Genomic DNA, 27,125 nt, shown 5'->3' with positions numbered 1-27,125 from the left:
CTATATCTTTTGAAGTGCTTTATATAGTTTTGACATATATTTTAGTTTATTATTATTGCTATAATATTTTTATAACTTATAAATTTTATATATAAAAATATACATTATATATATAACAGACCTGTTATATATATAATGTATATTTATATATAGATTATATTTTTATTATTTATAATTTTTAATGATTTATAAATTTTTATTATAAATTATGTATAAATTATAAATTTATGATTTATAATTTTTATAATTTATAAGACACACTCATAGCACAGATTTTGTTGAAAGCCGAGCCTCCGTGGCTTATAACCACAGGCATTTATTTCTTGCTCTCAAGCATGTGGGTGGGCAGAGAACAATAATGGCAGAAGTATGTGTTTTTTGTTCAGAGCTCTTCTTAATTCTATAGAGCTTCAGGTTGTGTATTTCTGTTTCTTCTGTCCTGTTTATCTGGGACCAAAGCTAGAGGACGGAGGCCTTATCTGACATATTTTGTTGTGAAGTAGAGGGCAGGAAGAAGAAAACACACTTAAAGCTTCTGTTGGGACATGCTGTGCACAATGCTCACATCCACTGGTCAGAACAGGTCATGTGGTCAAGACTAACAAGGGGGCAGAGAAACCTTCTCAACTGATGTGGCAAGGATAGGAATACAGAAAGTCCTTATGAGAGAGAGAGGTGATGAATCGGTATATTAATAGCATTTACCACTCATATGTACCATCTTACATACTACTCTAACTTTTTTGATTTTGATGTTTTATTTTTTTAGAGAGAGAGTGACACATGCACCGCGAATGGGTGGGCAGGGGGAGTGGAGGGGGCAGAGGGAGAGGGAGAGAGAGAATCATAAGCAGGTTCCACATCCAGCATGGATCCCCGCATGGGGCTCGATCTTACAACCCTAAAATCATGACCTGAGCCTGAATCAAGACTTGGTTACTTGAAAAACTGAGCGACCCAAGTGCCCCCAATCCTCTAACCTTTTAAGAGTCTAGAATAATGTCTAGTCCGTTGTCAGTGAAGAGATCTTAAATGTTGGATAGGTTGATATCTTTGTTATCCCAGTTTTATGGAGCACACTGAGAAGGGGATAACCTGCCCAAGGCTACCTAGCTAAAAAGTGACAAATTATGTCTGCTTCTTAGGAGAACAGCGTTAACCACTATCATACAGCTCATCAAAAACACTAACCTCACAAGGAAGGGAATATATATTCTACTTTAGAGATGTGAAAAATTAAATGTAAAGAGCCTAAAGGGCAAGGATGAAAATATATAGTTGAGGGAAAGAACGAGAGTTTCATCTAAGAACCTGTGATTTCAGTGGCCAGGGCTCTTCCCAAATCGCCCCTGAGTCTGAGCTTAGGGAGCATCACTGTGACCCCAGTGGCAGCAGAGACCATAAAATAATACAGAAGGGAACACAAGTTACTGCCGATACTATTGCTACTCCGGTTATCTTGCTACTTACACTCTGTGGCTGATGGTTCCCAAGGAGAGAGAGAAAATGAAGTGGCCAGACCCAGAGGCAGGGATGTGAAGTATCAGTTACAGACCATTAGTCCTGATTTTCTGGTTCAAGTTTTGGATGAAAAATAGGCTTTTAATGTTGGCTTTGTAACAAAACAAACACTGAATTAAAACCACAGAGCCTGTTGAAACGATAGGTTTCTTAAAGGAATTTGATGTCATCTTTCCATAAGATGAACGTAAAAATAAAATTTCAGCTTTCAATAAAAATATTGCCCTTGATGATGATAAGTTTTTTGTTTTTTTTTTTCTTCTGTTAGCTGAGACGGGATCAGCACGTGTAGATTCTCTTGCAATGTTGATTTGTTTCCCAATATGAACTGATTATCTACAGTGTTTTTCTTCCTTGGCTAATAAAACAAAACTTAAAAATACATACACACAGATGCAAAATATTGACCTAATCCCCAAAGTGTGGGTTGGCACATAACTGATATCTTTTATCTTGTGCTAAATGACCATAAGGAGTCCTTTATTCCGTTTTTACCTATTTCCTTAAAATCAGCCTCTTTTTCCCTCATTCCTTATACCTTTTTATGATGTCACTATTCTCCAGCAACCCAGGCTGAAATTCCACAGTATTCTTTGACTTTCCCCTTAAGATTGCCTGCTTGCAAAACTTGCTGACACCAACTCCAAAATAATTCTCAAATTTCTTCTGTGTTTTTCCCCCATTGTTACCGTAGTTCAAAACAGTGTTGACTAGTAACCTTTTAACTGCAAACTTTCATTAATTTCCCCCCAATAGTATATATGCCATGAGCTTACTTTCCTTTCACTTTTTCCTACAACATCATTATTTGCTTTCCTAGGTTAACTCTTTCTCATGTTCTCACTTCCAGTTGTTTGTAACTTAATTTTCAAATGCATTCTCTGTTATGGATTGTACCTTCTTTGTTTCCATATCTTGATGAATATAGATTTTAAAACTAATCCAGGAGGATACTAGAGAAAAGACATTTTAGGCAAGATTAATTGCATTTCTAGGGAAAGTAGACAAACTTAACCATGCAATAGAATCCTATGATTATTTTTGTGTCAGTGTATAATGATGTTGCTCATTCCCAGAGTAGAGAGTCATGGAGGATGGTGGCAAAGTCAAATCTACTCACTTTGAATCAGATCATCAGAGTAGATGATTAAGTAAGAATTGTTGCCAGACAATATTCAGATTTAAAAATAAGTATCCCATAGAAAGTATCTGTTTTTCATGACTCTTTCTCCAAACTATATGAGAAAAGCAAGAAGGGTGTTCCCTTCAGCAGACCACATATGACAGTTTGTATCTTGCCTCAAGGATTATTTGTGAGATAGCTGGGTTGTTTGTAAAACTAAAGTCAAAACTACATGACATCACAGCATACTGTGTACAAACTGAAAAAAAAAAATCGCCTAAGTGCTTTTCATCCTATTTTAAAAACTCAGAATTCAGCAATATCAGAATTGTTACTTGCTAGGTATATCAATTACTAGAATGAATATCAGGTATCCCAAGGTATTAGTGTTTTATTTTTTTTCAGGGAAGTTGTTACGAAGTCTGTGGCATATCTTGCAGCTGATGATGGCTTATAGTTGAGAAGGTGTGGTAACTGTTTATAGGATGCTTCAGCATAATTTTTATGATGTCCTCCTCCAATGGTTTTGTTGTTGTCATTGTTAAACTGACTGAGCTGTGTATTTTTGGCAACCCTCCTCATTAACCTCAATGTCTCACCAGCTTTATGTGTAAATGCTTGTTCAAGTCACCCTTCTTTCTGCAAAGAGGAATGTTTGTTTCAGCATAAATGAAAAGGCAAGGGGAAAAGTTTGGGTACTTTTGTCTTCATTTTTAAGACCTCACCTGCAACTTTTTACTTTATAATTTTAAGTCATTTGGTGTGTCTGTTATATTTGCCTGAGAATAATCCATTCCATTAAAGTACTTCATTTTAAGGTCTTCCCTGTTTTTCTAAAGGAAATATGGACTCTGAAAAAGCAAATTATTGGAAATATTTACAGTTTAATAAAAGACTTCAGGGCAAAAATGAAGAAATTTGAAACTCATGATGGCAGTCTTAAATATTCTGGTTTTAGCATGTTTGATGTAGTCTTGCAAAATATAGGAAGCATATAAGAATATTAGCAGTAAGTGGGAATATATTAGAAATATGTAAAAATAGTAGCAAATATATATGAAAAAAATTGGCCAAAGCCTGTGGTCCATTCAACTTAGTATTTTTATTGTTTCTAGAAAATAAAATTGGACAAATAAGTAACCTTAACCTATTGTAAAGTCAAACCTTTATTTTGTCATCTTTTTTTTTTTTTTAAGATTTTATTTATTTATTTGACAGAGATCACAAGTAGGCAGAGAGGCAGGCAGAGAGGGAGGGGGAAGCAGGCTCCCTATTGAGCAGAGAGCTCAATGTGGGGCTTGATCCCAGGACCCTGGGATCATGACCTGAGCCGAAGGCAGAGGCTTTAACCCACTGAGCCACCCAGGTGCCCCTATTTTGTCATCTTTTCAGAGAAGTGCTAAATACCAAAAATGGAGAAGGGTGTTGAAGTACTTTGATTTTAGCTTGAAAATTGTTCAACTGCTACTTTAGTCTACTTGTAGTCACTTTCATATGTGATAGTGTTTGTAAAGATGGAAAATACTTGGTGCCACCTAGAAAATTTCATTGAATGCATGAGTTAAAGCAAAAATGTTTCAAAAAGAGCTGAGTTGTTACTGGAGACAGAGAAAGAAGGGATTGCATAATATGTGGCGAATAGCTGTATCACATAGTTGTTACAAATCATATCCAAAGAATAGCCAAGTTTTAGTAAAAGCTGCTCTTCTGCAAAGGAGACCCAATACAGACATTCAGTACATTTATGCTGTATGTAGTTGTTTTACCATGTGGGTAAAGCTATGTTATTGTATTCAGTCTCATAGGAAAAATATATATTTTTCCTCTGGAGATATTTCAGATTTTTCAATTGTCTGAAGATCAATTGTATCTAATCTTCAAGTATACTTTTAGATTTTTAAATTAAATATCTCTCTTAACATCGGAAGTCCCAGGAAAAATGTAGACATTATTACTGGCGATAAATAAAGAAGAACTAGACATATCATCAGTCAAACAGTTCACACAGTTAAGGTATGTTGAAACTGGTAATAATTTATCAATGACTAGAGGTGTTAAAATACTTGTTTTATAAAATGATCAAAGAGAAAAATAAATGTCCAGTACACTATTTTTGAAAAATACATAAACAGATGACTTTAAAAATAAAAAGAAAATAAAATACTGGTTTTATTTTCTTAATTACCAATGCAGGAATGGCTATAGGGAGTGAAGTCTAGTATAAAGTGAGTTTTCTTTCATCAGAAAGATTATATTGGGGTAACATGAAGTATATTTGCTACAAGAATTCACAGAGCAAGAAGTTAGAACATTGAGTACCTCTGGAGCAAGAAGTTAGAACATTGAGTCATCTACTTAGGATGACAGGTGGGTGAGTGAGTTGGTTTCCATGTGGCTTAGGGATGTGGGAGAAGATCAGATTAGCCAGACTAATCTTTGCTTCTTAATGAGTGTAAATTTCAGTCATCTACATTTCACCTTTGCAATTTTGTTCAACATGCAAAGATATTTGTGTTGTTTCTGTTTGTTTGTTTGACTTCATCATTACTTTCATTTATCATTACTACCAGCACTAACCTTTTAAGGTTAAAAATAGGTGAAAAATAATTGTCATAACCTTTTCAATGGACTGAATGTTTATGTCCTCACAATAGTCATATGTTGAAGCCCTCACACCCAATGTGATGCTATTTAGAGGTGGGGCCTTTTAGAAGTAATTGGGGCTAGAGTAGGTCAGGAAGGTGCTGCTGCCCTCATGATAGGATTAGTGCTCTTATGAGAAGAGGAAGAGACATAGAGCTCTCTCTCTGCATGAATGCACCAAGGAAAGGCCCAAGAGATAATAAGCAAGAGGAGAGCCCTCACCAAGAACCCAACCATGCTGCACCATGATCTTGGACATTCAGCTTCCAGAACTCTTAGGAATTTGTTGTTTAAGCCACCTAGTCTATGGATAGCAGCCCAAACTGGCTATGATGGCCATATGGTTCTAGATATATTCTACTATTAAAATTGTTCAAAACTGCCTAAAGTAATTTCTAGTATCACCTGAGTTGAGAGTATGATGATACTTTAGGAAATACTGTTTGAAGTCACTGCAGTGTAGAGCAAGTTGACTTTCATGCTCTTGGAATGAAAGTCTGGACCATCTGCCCAAGCCAGAGAATGTGTCAGGAAACTTGCAGTCTTTTGCATGCTTCAGTTTCCAAATTGTGTCTTGGTCTAACCATGTTTCAGGCCTTTGTTTTACTCCTACATACCAGCTGTCAGGGAATCAGCTGCAACTTCATCTTTGTAGACAGCTACAAACACCGCCTTTTCCAGTTTGGATCTGGAATAAGAGACACTTTTCTCTATTTACTCTTCTGTTGCTATCAAATAGAAACATATTGGACTTACTTGGTTTTTAAGATGAACTCATTCTGGTAGAATAACAGAATAATAAGGACAAAGTATTTCAGGATCTTAAAGTTTCTGTTTCAGAGTACTGGTCCTTTTATCTGTCATTGCTGGCTCACTTCTGATATACAAAAATGATTTGTCTCTATTTTTCCAGAGCATTGGTTCATCAACCTTCTTTTTCTAAGATACCTATTCATGTTCATGATTTCTTCTTAAGGGAAACTGTTTCTTCATTTAACTTGAAATCAGGCCTAAGGATGCAGTTATGACTACTGGTTTTAATAATATGAAAGACCAGGTGATCTGAACAATGTAACATGACATATATCTAGAAAAGTCAAATATAATATGCATTTAAATGTTAAGTCAAGCTTAAAAAAGAGAAATCCCCAGATGAGAGGAACAGAGTATGGGAAAATAGAACAGGAGGCATAATGTGACTTCAGAGTTAGGACATAAGAAAATATGGCTAGATGAGAGGGCAGAAAAGGTAAAATAGGGCCAAAAGGAACATTCCATCCCTGGACTGGGGCTACCAGTAGGGTTCCAAAAGAAATGACTCAAGGTTGATCTAGAAGAACTCTTGGACAAACTAAGTGACAAAGAAAAGTAAACATAGCAAATTATGGTAACCATAGTCAAAAAGCTCTCAGTGATTCCCCACTCTTGTTATTCATGCTCTGTGTACCAATTTCCTCTCACACTGACCTGTGTAACCATTGACCCACACGGCAATGACTATGAGTAGTTTCCAAAGCGAGGCTTCTCCTGTCTTCTCTTGGATCACTCAGTCTGAGGGGAAGCCAGACACCATGTGAAAAGGATACTCAAGCAGCCCTGTGGGGAAAGCCTGGGAGCTTGAGGCATCCTTCCAATAGAAGCACTAACTTCTCAGGAATGTGAGTGAGCCCCCTTGGAAGCAGATTTTCTAGCCCCAGTCCAGCCCTCAGATGATTGTTTTCTTGGCTGACATCTTGATAGCAATCTTAAGAGACTCTATGTCAGAACTACTAAGCTAAGCCTCTTCTGCACCTTGCATTCCCAGAAACTGTGTCAGACAATAACTGATTATTAGTCTTAACTTCTAAAGTCTGTGGAAGTTTGTTATGTAAAAATAGAAAACTATTAAATAATTAAAAATACTAAAGGATTCCAATCCCTAAGAAAATAGCATGACATTGGTTTATTATTTTTTTTTAGATTTTTTATTTATTTATTTGATAGACAGAGATCACAAGCAGGCAGAGAAGCAGGCAGAGAGAGAGAGAGGAGGAAGCAGGCTCCCCGCTGAGCAGAGAGCCTGATGCGGGGCTCGATCCCAGGACCCTGGGACCATGACCCGAGCTGAAGGCAGAGGCTTTAACCCACTGAGCCACCCAGGCGCCCCACATGACGTTGTTTTAAAAAAGTGTTTGGGGGCTGGGCGGGGGGGGAGACCGAACATTAAAAAAAAAAAAAAAAATCCTGTTGGCTTTCTTGAAATGAGAAATAAATGAAATAAAAATCTCAGTGCATGAATTAAATAGCTCAAAAATAAAAGTCGATGTTTTGATTTGCCAGTGGGAAAATAGGTATGAGAGAATTTCAGAGTGCAATATATAGAGATAGAGGGGGGAAATGGAGGGGTAGACTTACTTGAAGGATTGATTATAAAAGCTGTTGGAGTTCCAGAAAGAGAATGAAGAAAATGGAGAAGTCATTTTCAAAGACTGTACTGGCTTAAAATTAATATAAGGCACAGATTTAGAAGTGTCGTGAACCTTGTGCAAAATACTATAGTAAGAATATGTCCAGGTCTTGACTCCTGGAAATGAATTAGAAAAACAACAAAGAAAAGAGAGGATTATGTTAAAAATAGCCGGAGATTAAAATACAGTTGCAAAAAGACCACAATTAGACTCAAGACAGACTTTATAACAACAAGCATGAGAGTCAGAAGAGAGTTGAATTGAATTTAAAAGTCCTGAGAAATAATAACTATTAGCCTCGAGCAAAAAAAACCTTCCAGGAATGAGGGTGTAAAAAGGCTTTCAGAGGATAATATCTGCAAATACACAAAAGAAGACGTTACTTCACCAGACTCTTACCAGATGAACTATGTAAATGTGAGCATCAGACAGAGATGAAATGAGCTCAACAAGGGCTGAGATGCACACGGGAATAGACAGCAGAGGAAGTGGTAGACACATGCGTAAATCTGCATATACCAATGGATAATGTGTGCTCCACACAATCAGAATATTTATATACTGGTGGGAGGTATGGAAATTGATGCAGTGACTTTGGAAAACAGTTCAGCTTTTTCTAGTAAAGTTGACATACAGTTCTCTATTCTCTCCGACTAAGCAATTCCACTCTTAGAAACATCAGGAGAAATGTATGAAATAAAACCTCAAACAAAATCAGCTTAAGGAAAAAAAAAAAACCCACTGATGATAGAATGGCTAAATGATATATTTGATCACATAGTGAAATCTTATACAGCAGTCAAAATATGTGAACTGCAAGAACATTATTAACATGGATGGGTGAATGCACATTGCTCAGGAAATAAATCAAGTTGCCGAAATTCATATAGAGAATGAGTCCATTCATCCAAGTTCAAATTTAAATGGTTTATTTATTCAAAAAGGACCTATGTGCTATTCCAGCTGTATAGTCACTGTTCTAAGATGTTTGCGACATCAGCTCATTTAATCACATGATGAGCTAATGGGCACTGTATATTATCTGGCATATATGCAAATGCAGAAAATGATAAAAGCAAATGAAAATGGGGTGCCTGGGTTGCTCTGTCAGCTAAGCGTCCAGCTGTTGATTTTGGCTCAGGTCATGATCTCAGGGTTGTGAGTTTGAGCCCCATGTTGGGCTCCCTGCTCAGGGTGTAGTCGGCTTGTCTTCTCTATCTCTGCTTCCCACACTGCGCCCTCCCCCTATATGAGCTCTCTATCTCTAAAAATAAATAAATCTTTCAGAAAAGAGCCAATGAAAACAGGAATGTAAAACACAAGATTCAGCATACCGCAGACCTGGAGGGATGGCGGCATGGGATCAGCAGGGAAACAGTGGAGGATTCAAAAGCTGTGAATTTTAATTTTATAAGCTGGATGGTAGATTTATGGCTGTTCTTTTTTATTACTATTTAAACCAGGTATATGTTTTCTATCCATTCTTATATATGAGTAATACATTTCATGATCAAATATAGAATAAGTGAGAAAATTTTGAGTTGCTCAATAGATTAGTAGATCCAAAATTGGACACTCATAAGGAAAATGTAATTAAGTTCATATTGTATACAGCAGATAACAATAAAGTCCAGATGGAGTAAAGACCTAAATATGAAGAGTAAAACTATCAAAATTTTGTGAAAATCACAGAAAAAATATTGATGATAAAAAAAGGAGGAAAGAATTTTTTTTCCAGTGAAGCTTCAAACTACGTACCATAAAGGAAATAACTGATAAATTGGAAGGCATTAAATTAGAAATTTTTATTTTGAAAGAAACCATACAAAATGAAAAGACCTATCATAGACTAGTAGAATGTATTTTTCACCCAAGTAAATGACAGAGGATTAGTATAGAGTATATGGGAAATAAAACTATAAATTAATAAGAAAAAACAACAAAGAATGCAATAGAAAAAAAGAGCAGGGGATGTGAACAGTTAGTCAAAAGTGAGGGCAAGGTACTTGAGTAGCCCCTAAAATTAAAAAAAAAATTCTCAGTAATTAGGAAAATACAAGTTAAAATATGAAGGAATTATTATTTCAGACCCATTACACTGGTAGATCTTTCTTACACTGGATAATGCCACGTGTTAGCTGGATTCGGAGAATATGAGAAATGCACACATTTCTGAGTGGAAATGTGTAAAATCACTTTTGAAAACGACTGATCACATACCCTATAACTGCAATTTCATTTCAGATGATTTGTCCTGGAAATAACACTGGCATGTGTTCACAAAGAAAGATTCAAAAAGAAATGGACAGCGATGGGTATTGCAGTGCACGTTAATACTTTCTAATAAGGAAGGTATATTAAGGTCCTGTCCTGCTTGACAAGAGATACAGACTCTTCATACAATAAGTATTTAACTGAGTGTTCATTTAATTGAATGCCCTAAAGCAGTGAATACTGTTCAGTGCTGGAAAGAAATGAAGTGTCAGGTGATTGAAATGACCTGGAATAAACTTGAATGCCATTATTCAGAGGAGGAAGCCTATCTGAAAAGGTAACATACGATGCTGGCTGTATGACACTCTGTGAAAGGGAACCCTATGGAGACAGTAAGAGGATCCATGGTTGCCAGGGACTCAGACATTGAAGGAATTGAGTGCAGTGAAACTCCTCTGTGTGACACTAATGGTGGAAGCATCATTGCACGTTTGGTAAAACCCATAGCAGTAAAACCCTAAGAGTGAACCCTAATATCAGCTGCGTGGAAAAGTCAGAGCGGATTGCCGAGTTTGCAAGGAGGGCCAGAGCATGCATACATGTTGCCTTAGTTTCTTTTCTTTTTCGAGCTAGTTAGCTGAAGGGAGAATGAGATCTGCTTAACTTCTTGCGGTAGTTCACAACGGTAGGCTTCCTTCTGTACAAGGAGAGCTGGAAGTTTCCAGTACAGATTATAACTTAGGCTGTTTCTTTCTGAGTTTTATGCTTTAAAAGACCACTTGTCTATAGATAATAGATTATTATTAACTTCATCCATAAAATGTTGATATTTTGATTTGTCTTATATGCTTTTGTCTTATTAGTTCTTAATTATTTCAAAACTTGAGCTGAGAAGCTGAATATGTAGTATTTTTTGGACTTTCCTCAAATTCCCCATACCACCCAAATCCCCAGTCCTCTAGGTACTGGGTGTTTGACATTGCTCAGGTCTCTGCTTTTTCCTCCGTACTCTCTCTGCTTTGGTTTATTAGTTGCCTGGAATTAAAGTAAAAGCTTAGCTGTTCTTGTTCCTGTCAGAACCACCCGTAAATCATTCTTCACACTGATGCCAGAAAAGTATCTCTTAAAGTGGAGATTGTATACTTTGGCATTTCTCCACCGCTTTTTATATTTATTTCAAACTCTAAATTGGTCCCACTTAGCTCTTTATGATGTGCTAATTGTCTCCCAACTAGTTCCACAGCTAGTGACTTTATCACATGCATTCTTACTCTATCACAAGATGTTCCCCATGCTGAAGTCTCACAGCATTTGAAAAACGATGGGCCAGTATATTTTTCTGCCTTCACACAAATCTTTGCTCATTGTCCAAAAGGAGCTTATACCCATTTTCATTTCGCCTACAGCACCTCATCTTTTAAAGCTAAAAACTTGTGTCTGGGTGGCTCAGTTGGTTAAGCGTCCAACTTTGGCTCACATCATGATCTCAGTCAGGGTCCTGGGTTCAAGCCCTGTGTGGGGCTCTTGTGTTCATTGGGGAGTCTGCTTCTCCCTCTCCCTCTCCTTCTGCCCCTCCCCCTGCTTGTGCACTATGCTCTTGCTCTCTGTCTCTGTCTCTCTCTCATGTAAGTAAATAAAATCTTTAAAAAAAATAAAGCTAAAAACCAAAGACATTATTTTTCCAGGAAGTCTTCCCTACCTTCCAACTAATGTATGCTTTTCGTGTGTTTTCTATACACTGTACAGTCTTCCAATTGTCCATCTGTTCATTCCCTCTGTCATCCATCCATCCATCCATACATCCTTCCATCTGTCTGTCTATTCACTCATTTCTAAGTGATGATGGTGCGCCCACCAGGTACAGCGGTCTGTGAATTGTGCTGTGAATGCAGGAGTGAAAGGGTAGGTGTCCTTCTTGCTTCCACGGTGTTATACTCTTTCTCATACATGTATCCTATGGAACCATAATGAAAGATTGACCTGAGTGCATTATCCACTACTGAGTAAATTATTTGACAGCAATGAAAACCTTTGGCTTTCAGTCTGTTGCACCTACCATGTCTGTGATACGGGGTGTTATTAATAAATGTTGATTGACTAACTTACAGTATAACTTAGCTTCTATACATTTCTTCTCAGCTCTGCAATTTCAGAAATTATTATCTTAATTATATAAATACTTGCATATGAATCTCCCTCTTGCCACTTTGAATATGTAAGAGCGGGTGAAACAGGGATGAGGAGCTGCTGGATTAATTGTTGCAGTGGAAGAGCCATGTTTATTTACCTGGTGGACTAGAAGGTTTAACCAGACCTTAACGCTGGTTCCTAATGCCAGCATCTGGGACTCCCTTGATTCCCAGGGATCCCAGCCCTGTCCTTGAGCCTCCCATTTATTCAGTGAGTTTTGAACAGTTTTTCAGTAATTTCTCTCTTGTACCTTCATCTATTTATATCCAGCTAGTTGTTGTTGCTAAGACCGAGAACTCCCAACTTCTCTGTTTACATGAAATTCAGCATATTACCAAAGACTACCAAATGTTCTTTATAATATTGAATGCGAAACATATTTAGAAAAGCTTATTGTGTCAAATCTTCAATGGAGAATCTACTGAATTATGCCTATATGTTATCCCTTACCAAGGTACTTTGCCAGGGGACCTCCCAACTCCACCAGAAGTGTCAGCTCCAGTAACGCTGCCTCCACACAACTGTACAGACGATCAATTTGTTTGCAGGTCCGGTGGTCACTGTGTTGAAAAAATCCAGAAATGTGACTTTAGAAATGACTGTCCTGACCAGTCAGATGAATCATTCTGTGGTAGGTGAATTCCTGTTTTGTATTAAAACATAGCATAAGACGGATAAGACAATACTAATATGATCTTTAAGTAGCATGGCCTCATGTCCTAGTTAGAAATTTTCGACTTGGCTTAGAATAGGTTCTTAAACGTAAAGATTGCTTGCATAGAAAATTATAGTAGAAGAGTCAGCATTGCATTCTTCTGTGATGCTCAGCAAGAGGTAAGTGTTTCTAAATTGAAGTTTTAGATTCAAAACACTTGTTTCATGGACTTTACTTGACTCTGGGACTGTGATTGACTAGCTCTTTTTTATCCACTCCCCACCTCCACCATTTGTCTCTCTTCTATTCCTCACATTCACGAAATAGGAATGTTTAAAATGGAAGTATTTTTTAAAAATATTTTATTTATTTATTTGACAGACAGAGATATAAGTAGGCAGAGAGGCAGGCAGAGAGAGAGGAGGAAGTAGGCTCCCCGCCACGCAGAGAGCCTGATGTGGGGCTCGATCCCAGGACCCTGAGACCATGACCTGAGTTGAAGGCAGAGGCCTTAACCCGCTGAGCCACCCAGGCACCCTTAAAATGGAAGTATTATAATACTCTCAAAATAGATGAATTTGTTCAAATTTTGCCATTGCCAAAATAGAAAATGAATACTATGTTAAATATGTAGAATTCATAAGAACCAGTTCTAATACAGATGGGCCCTTCAGCACCTGTGTCCTGTTGAAAGATGGTTTTTACTTATTGGCACCTGCCAATCTCTGGCTTTTAGGGCAGATTTTTAATTTAGAAGTGAACTACTCAGCCAGAGATACAGTCTTAGAGGAAAAAAAAAAAAATTGATCTGTGTGCCTGCAGGGGCAAAGCACAAGCTCAGAAGGAGTGAACACTTTTGCTTTTTTTCCCCTTCCCTACTATTTATTGGATGGTGTATGAATTCCCTATACTGTAATATTTCTCAAGTGTCCTAATGATATGAAGGGTTCAAACCATGCAGATAATACAGAGTGTAGTGGAACTCTCTTCTATCTTCTGTCAGCATTATGCAGAAAATCTAAAACTTGAAAAGCCAAATAAGGTTCATATTAATTTAACATAGAAAAAGAAATGCTTCTTAATGTATAGATACACAATAAATTAAACAAATTAGCTAGACCCCAAAACTCATAAAATCAAAGCTAACTCACTCTGTGAATGAGACAACATAGTCATTAACTCAAGTTGGCTAGGGATATGTACGGTGCATTGCAGATGGGAGATAATATAACGGAAAGTGTTGTGGTATCCAGACTTCCTCGTGGGAAGACCATATCCTGTTTTGATCACACCGAAGTTGTGTTTCTGAAAGTTTACACAGAATTGAGTTAATTCCGCCTAATGAATATCTTTAGTGAATACTGACTTCTTTGTTCACCTTTGCAATTTTAGTGATGTCATTGATGATTGGGTAGGCAGTTTTGATAAAGTTCTTTAAATGTCCTGAATGAATGTCTCCTGTAAAATTATTATTTTAAAATCCTGGGGTTATTAATTTACTTTGAATACACATGAACTGCATTTATTACTCTCAAATTATGTGGTCTTTCTTCCTCCATCTTTTTGTAAGAAGAGCTGTTATATAATAAATCTGTCTGTTACCTACGGTCTTACATTTTTAATGTTTTTTATTTTATAAGGAACACAACACGAGAGCTGCCCTCTTAACAAATTTTTAAGTGCATGATGTATTATTGTTGACTGTGGGTACAATGTTGTACAGCAGATCTTCGAGCTCATTCGTCTTGCTTGACTAAAACTTTATGCCCTATAATTTAAAAAAAAATCAATGACTAGTTTCTTTTTTAATGATATAAAGAACAGAATCCTATTGAATTTTAAATGTCTGGTGGGTGGGGATATGGGATAACTGGGTGCTGGGCATTAAGGAGGGCAGGTGGTGGAATGAGCACTGGATGTTATATGCAGCTGATGAATCACTGAACTCTACCTCTGAAACAAGTAGAAAAAAAAAAGAAAAAACAATTTTAAATCTCTTCACAAGATTAATATAATTATATGATCACTATTAATGTCAGAGATTAAATGACATGCCTGAGTGTCAGGATTAAAAATCACTTTTTTTTTTTTTTGATGGAGTGTTTCCTTCTCAAACTTTACCTTAAATCATGAACTCACATTCCTAAAAGATGGTGATGGTTTGCCAACATTGCTTATACTATTTAAAATCTGGAGTCTTCTACAGCACACATAGGAACAGTGGAGAATTTAAGACAGACACACGGACATCTTCAGAGAGGAAGAAAGAACAGTTCACACATAGCCTATGTATTTCACAAATCACTGGACTTGTAATTTCTTTTTTTTTTTTTTAAGATTTTATTTATTTATTTGACAGACAGAGATCACAAGTAGGCAGAGAGGGAGGCAAAGAGAGAAGAAGGGAAGCAGGCTCCCTGCTGAGCAGAGAGCCTGATGCGGGGCTCAATCCTAGGACCCTGGGATCACGACCGGAGCTGAAGGCAGAGGCTTTAACCCACTGAGCCACCCAGGCGCCCCATGGACTTGTAATTTCATGTGATATCAAGTTACAGTCATTACAAGGACATTGAAAACTTTCAAGGATAATATTATTGCTTTGAATTTAAGGAGTTTGGAATTTAGACTAACCCCTTCAAAGGCTGAGCTGAAGTTCAGCTTTGTAATAATACTATGGCAGAAGAACAGACTTACCAGAACTTGGTAAGCAATGTTTAGAAGAGACTTGGAATTCCGATTTTGCTATTTGAGGACCTAATTAAAATCTCATCTCCTTATCAGAACAAATTCTTCAGTATATGCATGTGTTTCCATGTTATAGCTGCTGTAGATATTTGAATATAGTACACATAGATTTCTTTAAAACTCTTCTCATGATAATAGAAATCATTTTTCTAATTATTTTAATTATGCTTAAGAAATGATTAAAAAAAACCAAATAGTAAGAAAGTGCTTGATACAGGTAGAAATTACCTTTTGTGGACGCATTTATTGTGATTAGCTCATTTGTCTTCGTTCTACTCTCTTCAAGCTACAAAAGTTTGCAGCTTTGAAAAAGGCAACCTGTGTCAGTGGTACCAGCCAATCCCAGAAGACCTAATTCAAGATTCAAACACATTCAGATGGGGACTTGGTAATGGAATCAGTATTCATCATGGGGAAGAAAATCACAGGCCAGTGGTGGATCATACAACGTAAGTGACCACATGCTTTGAACATGTCTCTTAGGAACTGTGTGTTAAGCAGTTCCCAAATTCTTGCCATACTGTCTTACCCTAAGCCAATGAATGATGAAATTACAGACTAAATGGGCTAAGTGTACTCTTTCATATAAAATTGAGAAAAAAAAAATACAGCCATTCAGTTGAAAAAAAGCTGTGAATCAGAGCCTCTGGGTGGCTCAGTTGGTTAAGAGTCTGCCTTCAGCTCAGGTCATGAACCCGCAGTCCTGGGATGGAGCCCCACAGTAGGTTCCCTGCTCAGCAGAGAGTATGCTTTTCCCTCTCTCTCTGCCCCTCACCCCACTCGAGTCTGCTTCTCCCTCTGCTCCTTACCCAGCTTGTCCTCTCTCTCAAAATAAATAAATAAAATCTTAAAAAAAATAGAAAAGGCTGTGAACATTCGTAAAAGTCATAGAAACTAGAGAAAAGAAAATATAAGAAAAATAAGAAAGATAATTTGTAATATAACTACTCACTGAAAAGTACTATTAATATGTTGTTTTAAAATTATCTATTCAGGGATGCCAGCCTGGCTCAGTCAGTAGAGCATGTGACTCTTGATCTCAGGGTCGTGAGTTCAAGCCCCATGTTGGACTTGAAGCCTACTTAAAAAATTAAATAAAATTTTTTTTTAAATTAAAAAAAAGAATTATCTGTTCATTCCTTCCCCTGTCCAACTCTTTTATCTGTTTTCTTTTTCTTTTTTTTTTTTTTAGCTCCTCCTTCTCTTCACCCCTTTCCCTCCTCTTCCAGTCTTTGATCTTCATTGTCATTTATTTTGGTCTTTCCTTTTCAAGGCTTCATAACTTACACCTCTCCCTGTTTTATAGGCCACAGATATATTGAGTGCTTCCTTCTTAGCAGATCCCACCCATCATTCAGTATTACTGAAGACGGCAAGGGGATCCCCATTTATATTACAGAGAATGTCTTCAAAACCTTTATGCCTTCACACCTTCAAGAGCTCTCCTTGTGTGGCTTCTGTTTCAAAGAAAACTAACAGTGGCATGTCTGCTGCCCGTCCGTCGTTGCCCTGGCCGACATGACCTGATGCTTGAAGAGAGCCATAATACCTTCTGGGCTGACTTTTTTACTCTGGTTTCCTGATTTCTCTTTTGTTGTTTTATTTCGTTGAAATGGTTCCAGTTTTACCATCATTTGATTTCAACATTAGCAACCATGTTGCCCAAAGTATATAGAGTGGCGGATATGAAGACCGAGTGTTTAGATCACTTTCAACAGTTGGCAGTGAATTGTGGAGGTTTCTGTCTACAAATTTTCCGTGGGCTGCTTCTGACTCATAGAAAAGCAAAGGGCAATTTCAGGAAGTTTCTCTGGCACATCCAAGTAAACCACGCTGCCTTAATAATCTGTATTTCCACCAAGAAAAAGGCGGACTAGAATCTCCCTTCTATGTGGTAAAGGTATGAATAGAAACATGGTAGCATGTTATAAGCACAGTAAGAGTTGGCTTTTAACTTCCTTGTCTCTCTCCTTGCCTTGCCCATCCCCAACGTAGACTGTTCAGTCTCTGAGGAATCACAGGGTCTGTGGCTTCCTTCTTTACTGCATTATTTCTAAATGACTGGTACATAATGAATCTCCATAATTATTTGTTGAGTGAATTAGTTGATGATTAGAACCTATATATTTGTGCTTTATAATTATAGGCTGCAAGAAAAAAATATATTTTAAGTAAGAAAAAATTTTTAAAGATTTTATTTATTCATTTGACAGAGAGAGAGAGGGAGAGAGAGCAAGCATGCCCATGAAAGGGGAACAGCAGGCAGAGGCAGAGGGAGAAGCAGGCTCCCTGCTGAGCAAGGAGCCTGCTGCAGGGCTCTATCCCAGGACTCTGGGATTGTGACCTGAGCTGAAGGCAGTTGCTTAATGGACTGAGCCACCTAGGTGTCCCTAAATAATATTCAGTAGTCAGATAATGTTTAATAGATGAGCTCTACATGACAATCTGGAAAAGGGAGTGATGGTCCCAAAGCTTGCATCTCGCCTAGCTGTCCTCTCCCCTCTCTCTAGGCTCCTTCTGCAGCCAAGGAAGGTTTGACATTTTTACTTTGTCCTAAGGAGTAGTTTTTATGCATCATATATCCATCCTACTCAGTGGCTTATAGTATATTTCCAAGCTCTATTTTCCAAATTTTATTATTTTATATTTAAAGGGAGGCTCACTCTTCCTTCCTTTCTTTCTTTCACTATTTTTTTTTCATTTTATTTTTTCAGTGTTCCAAGATTCAAAGGGAAGCTTTTTCTAATTTAGAAAATGTTTTTCTTCTCTCACATGTTTGGCTCCAGAAATTTAAAGCCAGGTTTTTAAGCCCATTGTGTTTGAAATAGTTTTCAAAACCCAATTTTGAAAATCAAAAAGCTCTGGACCAATTCTTTCTTCGTCTTCACATTCTATGATAGCAGCTCTCCTAAAAGCAGACATGGGTTCAGGCTCAGGTTGGTAAAAATCAGAACTGCAAAAGAAAAAGAGCACATTAGTATATTTCAAAATATTCTCTCACTTCATATACTTAATGAAGCCATAAAAGTCTAGGAAAGTAATGGTGGTGTGGGAATATGTCGGGAAGTTTTCATTGTGCAGTCAAGTCTTAGATAACTTTTTTTAAAAAAATCATTTATTTATTTTATATATAGAGAAATTGGGGGTGGGGGTGCAGGGACAGAGGGAGAGAGAGAATCTCAAACAGACTTGACACCCAGTGCAGAGCCTGATACGGGCCTTAGTCCCACGACTCTGCAGTCATGACCTGAGCTGAAACCAGGAGTCGGATGCAACCAAGTGTGCTGCCCAGGTGCCCCTCACATAACATCTTAATATGTGTGATTCATGATGAAAATGTGGTAAAAGCTAAAAGAAGCGATGTTCCAAGGGACATTCTACAGTTTGGTCTTCACGCTTTCATGGCCTCATAAGCCTAAGTATCCGAAATGTAGCTTAAAGAAAGGGTTATTTCTTTAGTTTTCACTTTGTGGAGAGTACCGCTGGTTTATTCAGCACTTTCATATGACTTAGAAAAAGGTATCTCTTTTTCTCGGGCTGGGGACATGCAGCCACAGCCTTGGCACAGGGCTTGGCGAATGGATTCTTTCTACACTCTGCTCCGCAAGGCCCAACTAAGGGCACCTAAGTGTGATTTTTACCTAGGATTGAAATCAAGGCACATAGAAATCAACTGTTCTCAGCGATACTCCGGTGAAATAAAGTAAATTGCTTTCAGTGTAAATACCATCAGTTGTGATTTGCATGTTCTTTTGAGATTGGGGTTGGGTGAAATTTCCATTTCCTTTAACTTATACAGTGACAGGGAACATTTAGTTGAAAAGTTATTTTCTTAGTGTTTTGGAAAAAGAAACACAATGTAGTAAAGAAGGAAAAAAAAATGCTCAGAAGAAAAATGAGCTTATAACCATTCGCTTACTGGGTACTACTGGGGGAACTCAGCAAGAACATTAGTCCTAGTCAGTTGAGAATTTTTTTTTAATTGCTTAACATTGAATTAAGATATTTGGATTGCCTAACACCTAGCCTTTGAAGCTAACTCAAATTTAAATATGTTTAGAATATTGTAGATTTGGAATTGTTGTGTTATGACCTGAGTGGAAGCCAAGAGTTGGGTGCTCAACTGACTGAACTCCCTGTTTGTAGTTTTATATGATCTCAGACTTATTTACTCTGACCTCCAGATTCGGTTTAATTAGCCTAGTCTTTTAGCTCAGGCAATTTTACCATAACATGTAAATTGGTTTGTATCTAAGTACCATAAATTTATAATTGTTTTTATCTCTTAGAAGGAGACTTTGTTTGATCCAACTTACTATTTATTTTATTTTATTTTATTTTTCATTTTCAGCATAACAGTATTCATTGTTTTTGTACCACACCCAGTGCTCCATGCAGTCCGTGCCCTCTCTAATACCCACCACCTGGTTCCCCCAACCTCCCACCCCCCCACCTCTTCAAACCCTTCAGATTGTTTTTCAGAGTCCATAGTCTCTCATTGTTCACCTCCCCTTCCAATTTCCCTCAACTGCCTTCTCCTAACTCCCCATGTCCTCCGTGTTATTCCTTATGCTCCACAAGTAAGTGAAACCATATGATAATTGACTCTCTCTGCTTGACTTATTTCACTCAGCATAATCTCTTCCAGTCCCATCCATGCTGCTACAAAAGTTGGGTATTCATCCTTTCTGATGGAGGCATAATACTCCATAGTGTATATGGACCACATCTTCCTTATCCATTCGTCCGTTGAAGGGCATCTTGGTTCTTTCCACAGTTTGGCAACCGTGGCTATTGCTGCTATAAACTTACTATTTATTTTTATTGCAAGAAGCCAAGGAGAGCAAAGTCTTGAGTTCTTGTTCCTTAAGTCAATTTTTAAAAAAATTTTTGGACTAAATGCCCATCTGTTGGTTAAACAAGGTTTAATATTAAGTTTTATCTGGAGTATAAAATCATCCCCTTGGGCAAAGTTAAATTCTCCACACTTCATTGTTGATATGGAAAGATGTCTAGGGAAATTTATATGCCTAATCAAGATTAGTGATTTCTAACTGTGCTCACAGAAGCCTTTTGGAAGGTTTTTGAAATGGTGATTGGGGCCACTGTCAATTTATATATACATACAATATATTTAAATGCAGATTCAAAACACTTGATTCAAAATCTCAAGGAGTACATCTGGGAATCTGTATTTTAGTGTAATTCTTAGAAGTTTCTAGAACCTCATCCCTAGATGCCTCCATGGCAGGAAGTGGGGAAGGTATTGCTGAAAGACAGAGGTTGGCTTTCTCAATTCCTTATTCCAGTTTTGGTCACAGCAGATTCATTTTTCTCTAAATCTAGTGACTAATTAAAAAAAAAAGTACAATATGTTTCAAGACAAAGAAACAAAATGTTCTAAGGTTATTGCATTTAAAAATAATATGAAATTTGTGTCTTGAAAAGTAACTGTTAATAACTGAGAAATAGTGTGCAAGAAATATCTTTACCCTCGGGGGCTCTGGGTGGTTCAGTCAGTTGAGCATCTGACTCGGTTTCCATTCAGGTCATGATCTTGGGGTCAGGGTGGAGCCTGGGGTCGTGGGATGGACTCAGCCCAGAGTTTGCCTCAGAGTCTCTCTTCCTGTCTCTCCTGCTCATTCTCTCCCTTTCTGTCTCTCAAATAAATAAAATCTACAAAAAAAAAAAAAGGAAAATATCTTTACCCTCAGTTAATCTAGAAGACATGTAATTTCAAGACACCCTCTACATTGCTCCATTCATTGTATAATCCCCAGCACTTTATTTTCTCAGACTGTTTTTGCCTATCTGGAGAAGACAGGTACTTTGAAATACATTGGATTTTAGTTTGCTTACAAAGTGTTGAGAAACTATTTGAATATGAACTATCTCATTAAAAATGCAGATTAGGTAGAATACCGTTTCTTAAGTCTGTCATTTGTAAAGTAGAAGTACTTTTTCTTAGATTTTTCCTTTTTCTTCATAACACTAGTCCTTGTCTTTCAGGAGGAAATGAGTTATAGCCCCCACTCTTGGAAGTGCACCTGCCTTCCAACGTACGTAATGCATTTGTGCAGGCTTAACATCATTATAGACTAAAAGCCACATAAATAATGTGAACTGTCCCTGTGACATAACCCCGCATATCATCATGTATCTGAGTGCTGGATGTAAATGTGGATAAAAGCTTCAGTAAAACTGAAAATATTTTAATGTCTTCTGCTCTGCAACAATAACAATTTCCAAAGCTTTAATCTCTTAGACATTAAATACTAGAATTATTGCTTTCTCCAAGCCTTCTTTGGTAAGAAGTTAAGCTAGTATTTTATAGGCCAATTTAGATGCTTTAACACTCTCTCAATATAATTTCTAAAAGATCCAGTTTTATCAATCTGGAATAATGGTTAAATACCGGGCTTTAGTAACACTTTTGCTGAAATAAAAATAAAAGTGTAAACAGTCAAAATCTAAATTAACTGTAATAATTTTCTCTTAATGGTTGTAATACTTGTGGGAAGCGGCATTTCTGGCCGTGTTGCCACAGGACTGAATATGAAACATGGCTGGACCTCTAAAGCCCAGGAAAAAATTGCTCCTCTATACATTGTCCTTGAGTTAAGCACCTATTCTGTATATTTGCATACATTAATAATTTGTGTAAATGAAGTGAATTAAACCACTTTAATTTTAATTTTATTCCAGTGTATTTTAGCTTGGTAAGTAATTTTAAAAGTTAACTACAGTGGCTTAAAATTACAGAATTTGAGAAAAATCTTTGCCGAAAGTCACACTTGCACACCGTACCTAAAATAACAGATCCACAATGGTTAGGTGGTATATTTGCTATCTGCAAGCTGAAGTTTTAGGGATAAATTCGTCGTGCAGTGTACGATTTTACATTGTTATCAAAGATCACTGTTTAATAATCCAAAAATTTTATATTATGGTTGTAACTGCATTCAGATATTAGAAATTCATTTTCATTGTATAATTTTTGAATATGCTTTTCCTTTACCTATGTTAAAATGAAAAAAAATGTAGTTTTATTCTATTTTATGTACAGAACTATTATTTTTAGACACAGTCTAGAGGAAACATCCCAGAGCTTTGTGGCCTGAAAGATGTGGAGGTAGCCTTGGCTAGGCCCATAATTTATCATGTTAGGCATGTGTTTTCTGAGCATCTAGAAAGGATAGAAAACTTAATCACACGTAGGACCATCATATGCATGAACAAATATGTAATGTTGGGAGAACACGTAACTTGTTGAAAGAGAGGTTCAGTTACCAAGTGTTCAGCTCTATCTTGGTTGTGTATGTGTCTTTAATAATACTTGAAGGAGGTCTCTATTTTTGGTTGTTACTGGATAATGCAGATGAACTAAGATAATACTTTTGGTAAAGACCACATACTGACTCCCTGAAGAATTTCTTACCTTTTTTAGTTTCTACAAAAATTCTTTTCCTTTTACCACAAAAGAGGGAATCCTTCTCTATTGTAGGAAAATGTCTGAATATAAGTAGGAAAGATAAATCACATCAATGATAATTATACCATCATGATAAAAGCATTATGTGTGTGTATGTCTACATAATCAACCACATTGCTTTCAATTAATACAATAAATAAAACCCACTATTTTCAGTTAATCTGCTTTTAATTTTATATACAATCTGTAAACAACTATTCACTAATACTAATGGGCCAATGGTATCTCGTTAAGTGGTTGCAGCATGATTCAGTAATTCGGTTCCTCACTATTGATTTGTGAGTTGATTTTGGTTATACACAAATTTAATCAGTCTTTACTGAACTATATACAGGTTTGCATGCATTACAGATTATATCCTAAGAGTAAACAAAATAGAATAGAATTTTTATCTTATTATTCATTTTTTAACCATTTGATTTACAATTTTAAATTATTCCTCAAAAATGAACGTTTTTTTTTTGCAAGCCATGCATTACCACGTCTTTTTTTCTGTATGTTTGCAAAACTCTTGAGTATTTATTTTTTCCACAGTTCAAATTTTAAAATAGGGTTAAAGTAGCAGCTAAATATATATTTTTCTGTTTCTTCAGTTCTAATCAGGGCAATCAAGTTTGTGTGTATGTGTGCCTTGTCCGTTTGTATTTTTGTGTATGTGTGTCTGTATTTCCTATTTGTGCTCTTTGCTTGGTTTTCAGCAGGTAGTGGTTATTATTTTTCTTATTGACTTACATGATCTTTTAAAGCCTTAAGATATTTTTTTTTACTTGTTATGAATTTTGCAAAGATTTTTCCCAATTTTTCTTGGCCTTTTATTGGTTTATAATGTTTTTACATTACAAAATTTTCAGGTTGTACATGGTTATGTCTGCCAACCATATTCTTCTCTAAGTTTAGTTTTACTCATTCTCAGTCTGTTCAGGTACTCTGTTTCTTCTTGATTCAGTCTTGGTAGGTTGTGTGTTTTTAGGAATTTATCAATTTCTTCTAGATTATCCAATTTGTTGGTATATAATTGCTTGTAATAGTCTCTTCTCATATTTTGGAATTGTGTTGTTTCATTGTAATATCTGTCTTTCACTGATAATTTTATTCATCTGAGTCTTCTCTCTTTTTTTTTTTCTTGGTTAGCCTAGTGAAAGGTTTTGTCAATTTTATTTCCTTTTTCAAAACCTAACCCTTAGTTTTGTTGGTTTTTTTCTTTTGTTTTCTTTTTCTATATTTTATTTATTTCTGCTCTAATCTTACTATTTTTTTCTTCTGTTAACTTTGACCTTAGTTCAAGTTCCTTGACATGTAAAGTTGGATTGCTTATTTGAGATCCTTCTTTTTAATGTAGGTGTTTATAACTGTAAGCTTTCCTCTTAGAACAGCTTTTAATGCATCTCATAAATTTTGTATGAAGATATTTTTTTAATTTCTCCTTTGAGCCATCAAGTGTGTTTTGATTTCCATATATTTGTGAATTTCCCAACTTTCCTCCTGTTATTGGTATCAGTTTCATACCACTGTGGGTCTACAGTTGGGCCTGGTTGGGTGGGATGCAGGCCTTTCTCCACATCTAGATGTGTCTCTGGCATGACTCAGCATTCAGGTAAGACCTCTTGGGATTAGGTGGAACCTCAGGCTGTGCTCAGCAATGAGGCAGAGCTGTGGGCTAGGTTCGTTCCAGTGATGGACAGGACCATCGGCTATGCTCTGTGTCCTGGCAATACTCTATGCTGAGCTCCGAGGCTGCCCATGGTCACTATTCAGGTGTCCTAATTAGGCAGAGCTGTTGTCTCCACTTAACAGCTGGGCAGGACTACTGGCTTGGCTCCCTGTCTGGGTGGGGCCGTAGCCTAGGCTGTGGGACCTCCTAGGGCTCACTGATTAGGCTCCCTGTCTGGGTGGGGCCAGAGGCAGTGCTCACCTTGGGTGGGGTTGCAGACTTCCTTCCCTGTGTGGGCAGGCTATAGAATGGGCTGTACAGAGGGCCCTTTGGCTGGGGACCCAGACCCAAACCTAGCCAACTGAGCTCCGTAGCCAGAGGGGGTGATCATTTTGGTTCCACAAATGGGAAGAGTCACTGGCTAAGATCTCTGCTCAGGTAGTACCACCAGCAGGACCACAGCTCACCATGATCCCTGCATTATGGATTCCTTTCCCCTCTCTGTCAGTGATATCTGAATGTCTAACTCCAATTGTTTCTCCAGTGAGTCCTGTGAGATGAGACCTAAGTAGGCATCCTTAGAAGCACCTGTACCACTGGGGAAGCTGTATGCCCACATTGGTCTCTTTTTCACACTGGAGAAACCAGAGTTTCCTGGGGGTACATCTTGGTGCCATGCTGCACTGGCTTTGGGAAGGGGTGATTGGATCACAGTGAAACTGCGCCTTTTACCCTTAAAATGCATTTTTTAAAAATGAGCCAAGGGCGGGGGGGTACTTCAGCCTCACCCCTGGCTCTGGGATTCTTCCCCATGTGCCTTATTTATGGATAGTTGCTAGTTGGTCTTTCTCTGAGGGGACTAAACAAGAACCATTTTCCCTGCCATCTTGCTGACATCACTCCATCTTTTATGCTTAGAAAGGCCTTCTATATCAATGTTCACATAAAATTCACTTATATTTTCTATTGTATGTCAGTAGTTTCAGTGTTTCGCAATTATGTCCTTAATTCATCTGACAACTTATTTTGGTAAATGTTATGAGAAAAAACACCTCCTTTTCCTTAATAACTGATCTGTTTGACACATTTTAATATAGGCATACCTTGTTTTATCGTGCTTCACACTTTTTTTTTTCTTTTAAACACATTGAAGTTTTGTGGCAACTGTGCATTGAGTAAGTCTCTTGGTGCCATTTAAAAAAAATTTTTTTTTTTCCTAGCAGCATTTCTCACTTCATGTCTCTGTGTCACCTTTTGGTAATTCTTGTAGTATTTCAAACTTTTTCATTACTAGTTGATTTGTTATATGAATCTATGATCAGTGATTACAACTCACTGGAAGATCACATGATGGTTAACATTTGTTAGTAATTCAGTAATTTAAAGCATAAGGTATATACACTGTGTGTGGTTTTTTTTTTTTTACATAATGCTATTGTGCACTTAATAGATAACAATATTGTGTAAACATAACTTTTATATTCAGTGGGGAACAAAAATCATTTGATTTGCTTTATTGAGATATTTGCTTCATTTTGGTGGTCTGCAAGTGAGCCACAGTATCTCTAAGACGTGCCTATAAATGTAGTCTGCTTTAATTTACTATACTTTCTCACTGAAAGATGCATAGCCCTAGGTAACAAAATCTACCTCCTGATTCTGGTGTCTTTCTATTGCTAGTACTTAATGATGTCCATGTTGAGTAGAATCATCAAAGGCAAGGCTCTCTCTGTCACATGTAGCCAGGGATCTGCTTTTATGTTGCCCCTTCATTAAACCATGCACCTGCTTACAGCTGTTCACCCAGCAATGAATGCATATGACAACATTCATCCAACATACCTTACTAGTTTGCTGCGACATGGGACTCTCTCCCTTCAGAAACAACTGGCTGTTTCCGTCTTGCAGAATTAGCTCTGCCAGGTTCAAAAACCAACTTTTCTTTCAATATAGCAACAAAGTATCTAGGGTTACTGTTGACCTATGTCATCTGTGATGCTTCTCTAATTCTAATTTGATGCCTTGTTATTGAAGAGTATTCCCAGCCTCTGGGCACCCCATTTCCTTCAGGCTGGCTTATTTGATTTTTTCTATCCAAGCTACTATAGATTTAGAAGTAAGCCCTTGTGCTTTGAATATGCTTCTTTTGAGTTTACATTATAAAGCAGCTTCCTAAAATTTAGCCAAATGCATCTTTTACTGTAATCTGCATTCTTAGATAATTTTATTCTAATGAAAACATTTCTTTGCTTGTACCTGCTTCATTTAGTTCTACTTTCAATTTGGCATTTTAATCTTCATTATAAACATTATTAGTTTAGTTTAATATCTTTAGTCACCAAGGAGTACCATAAAAGTGGGTTTTTAAACTTCTTTCCATTTAAAAGAAACTCACTGGATTGAATTTCAACTTTTCTGGGGATTTTGAGATACTGAAATAAATT

General features: G+C 37.1%; 1 protein-coding gene across 1 annotated transcript in view; it reads left to right on the top strand.

The window, feature by feature from the left end:
* Positions 1 to 27,125, top strand: part of MALRD1 (MAM and LDL receptor class A domain containing 1) — a 736,704-nt gene that overhangs the window by 220,076 nt on the left and 489,503 nt on the right. The window contains exons 21-22 of the mRNA XM_032880867.1: positions 12,593 to 12,769; positions 15,825 to 15,987. Of these exons, the coding sequence (XP_032736758.1) occupies positions 12,593 to 12,769; positions 15,825 to 15,987 (340 nt within the window). The remainder of the gene's footprint in view (positions 1 to 12,592; positions 12,770 to 15,824; positions 15,988 to 27,125) is intronic.

This window comes from Lontra canadensis, unplaced genomic scaffold, assembly GCF_010015895.1.
Source record: "Lontra canadensis isolate GAN:19392208 unplaced genomic scaffold, GSC_riverotter_1.0 scaffold72, whole genome shotgun sequence".
Classification (NCBI taxonomy): Eukaryota; Metazoa; Chordata; class Mammalia; order Carnivora; family Mustelidae; genus Lontra; species Lontra canadensis.
Note: the sequence above shows the minus strand (reverse complement) of the source record. Positions and strands in the feature narration are given on the sequence as shown.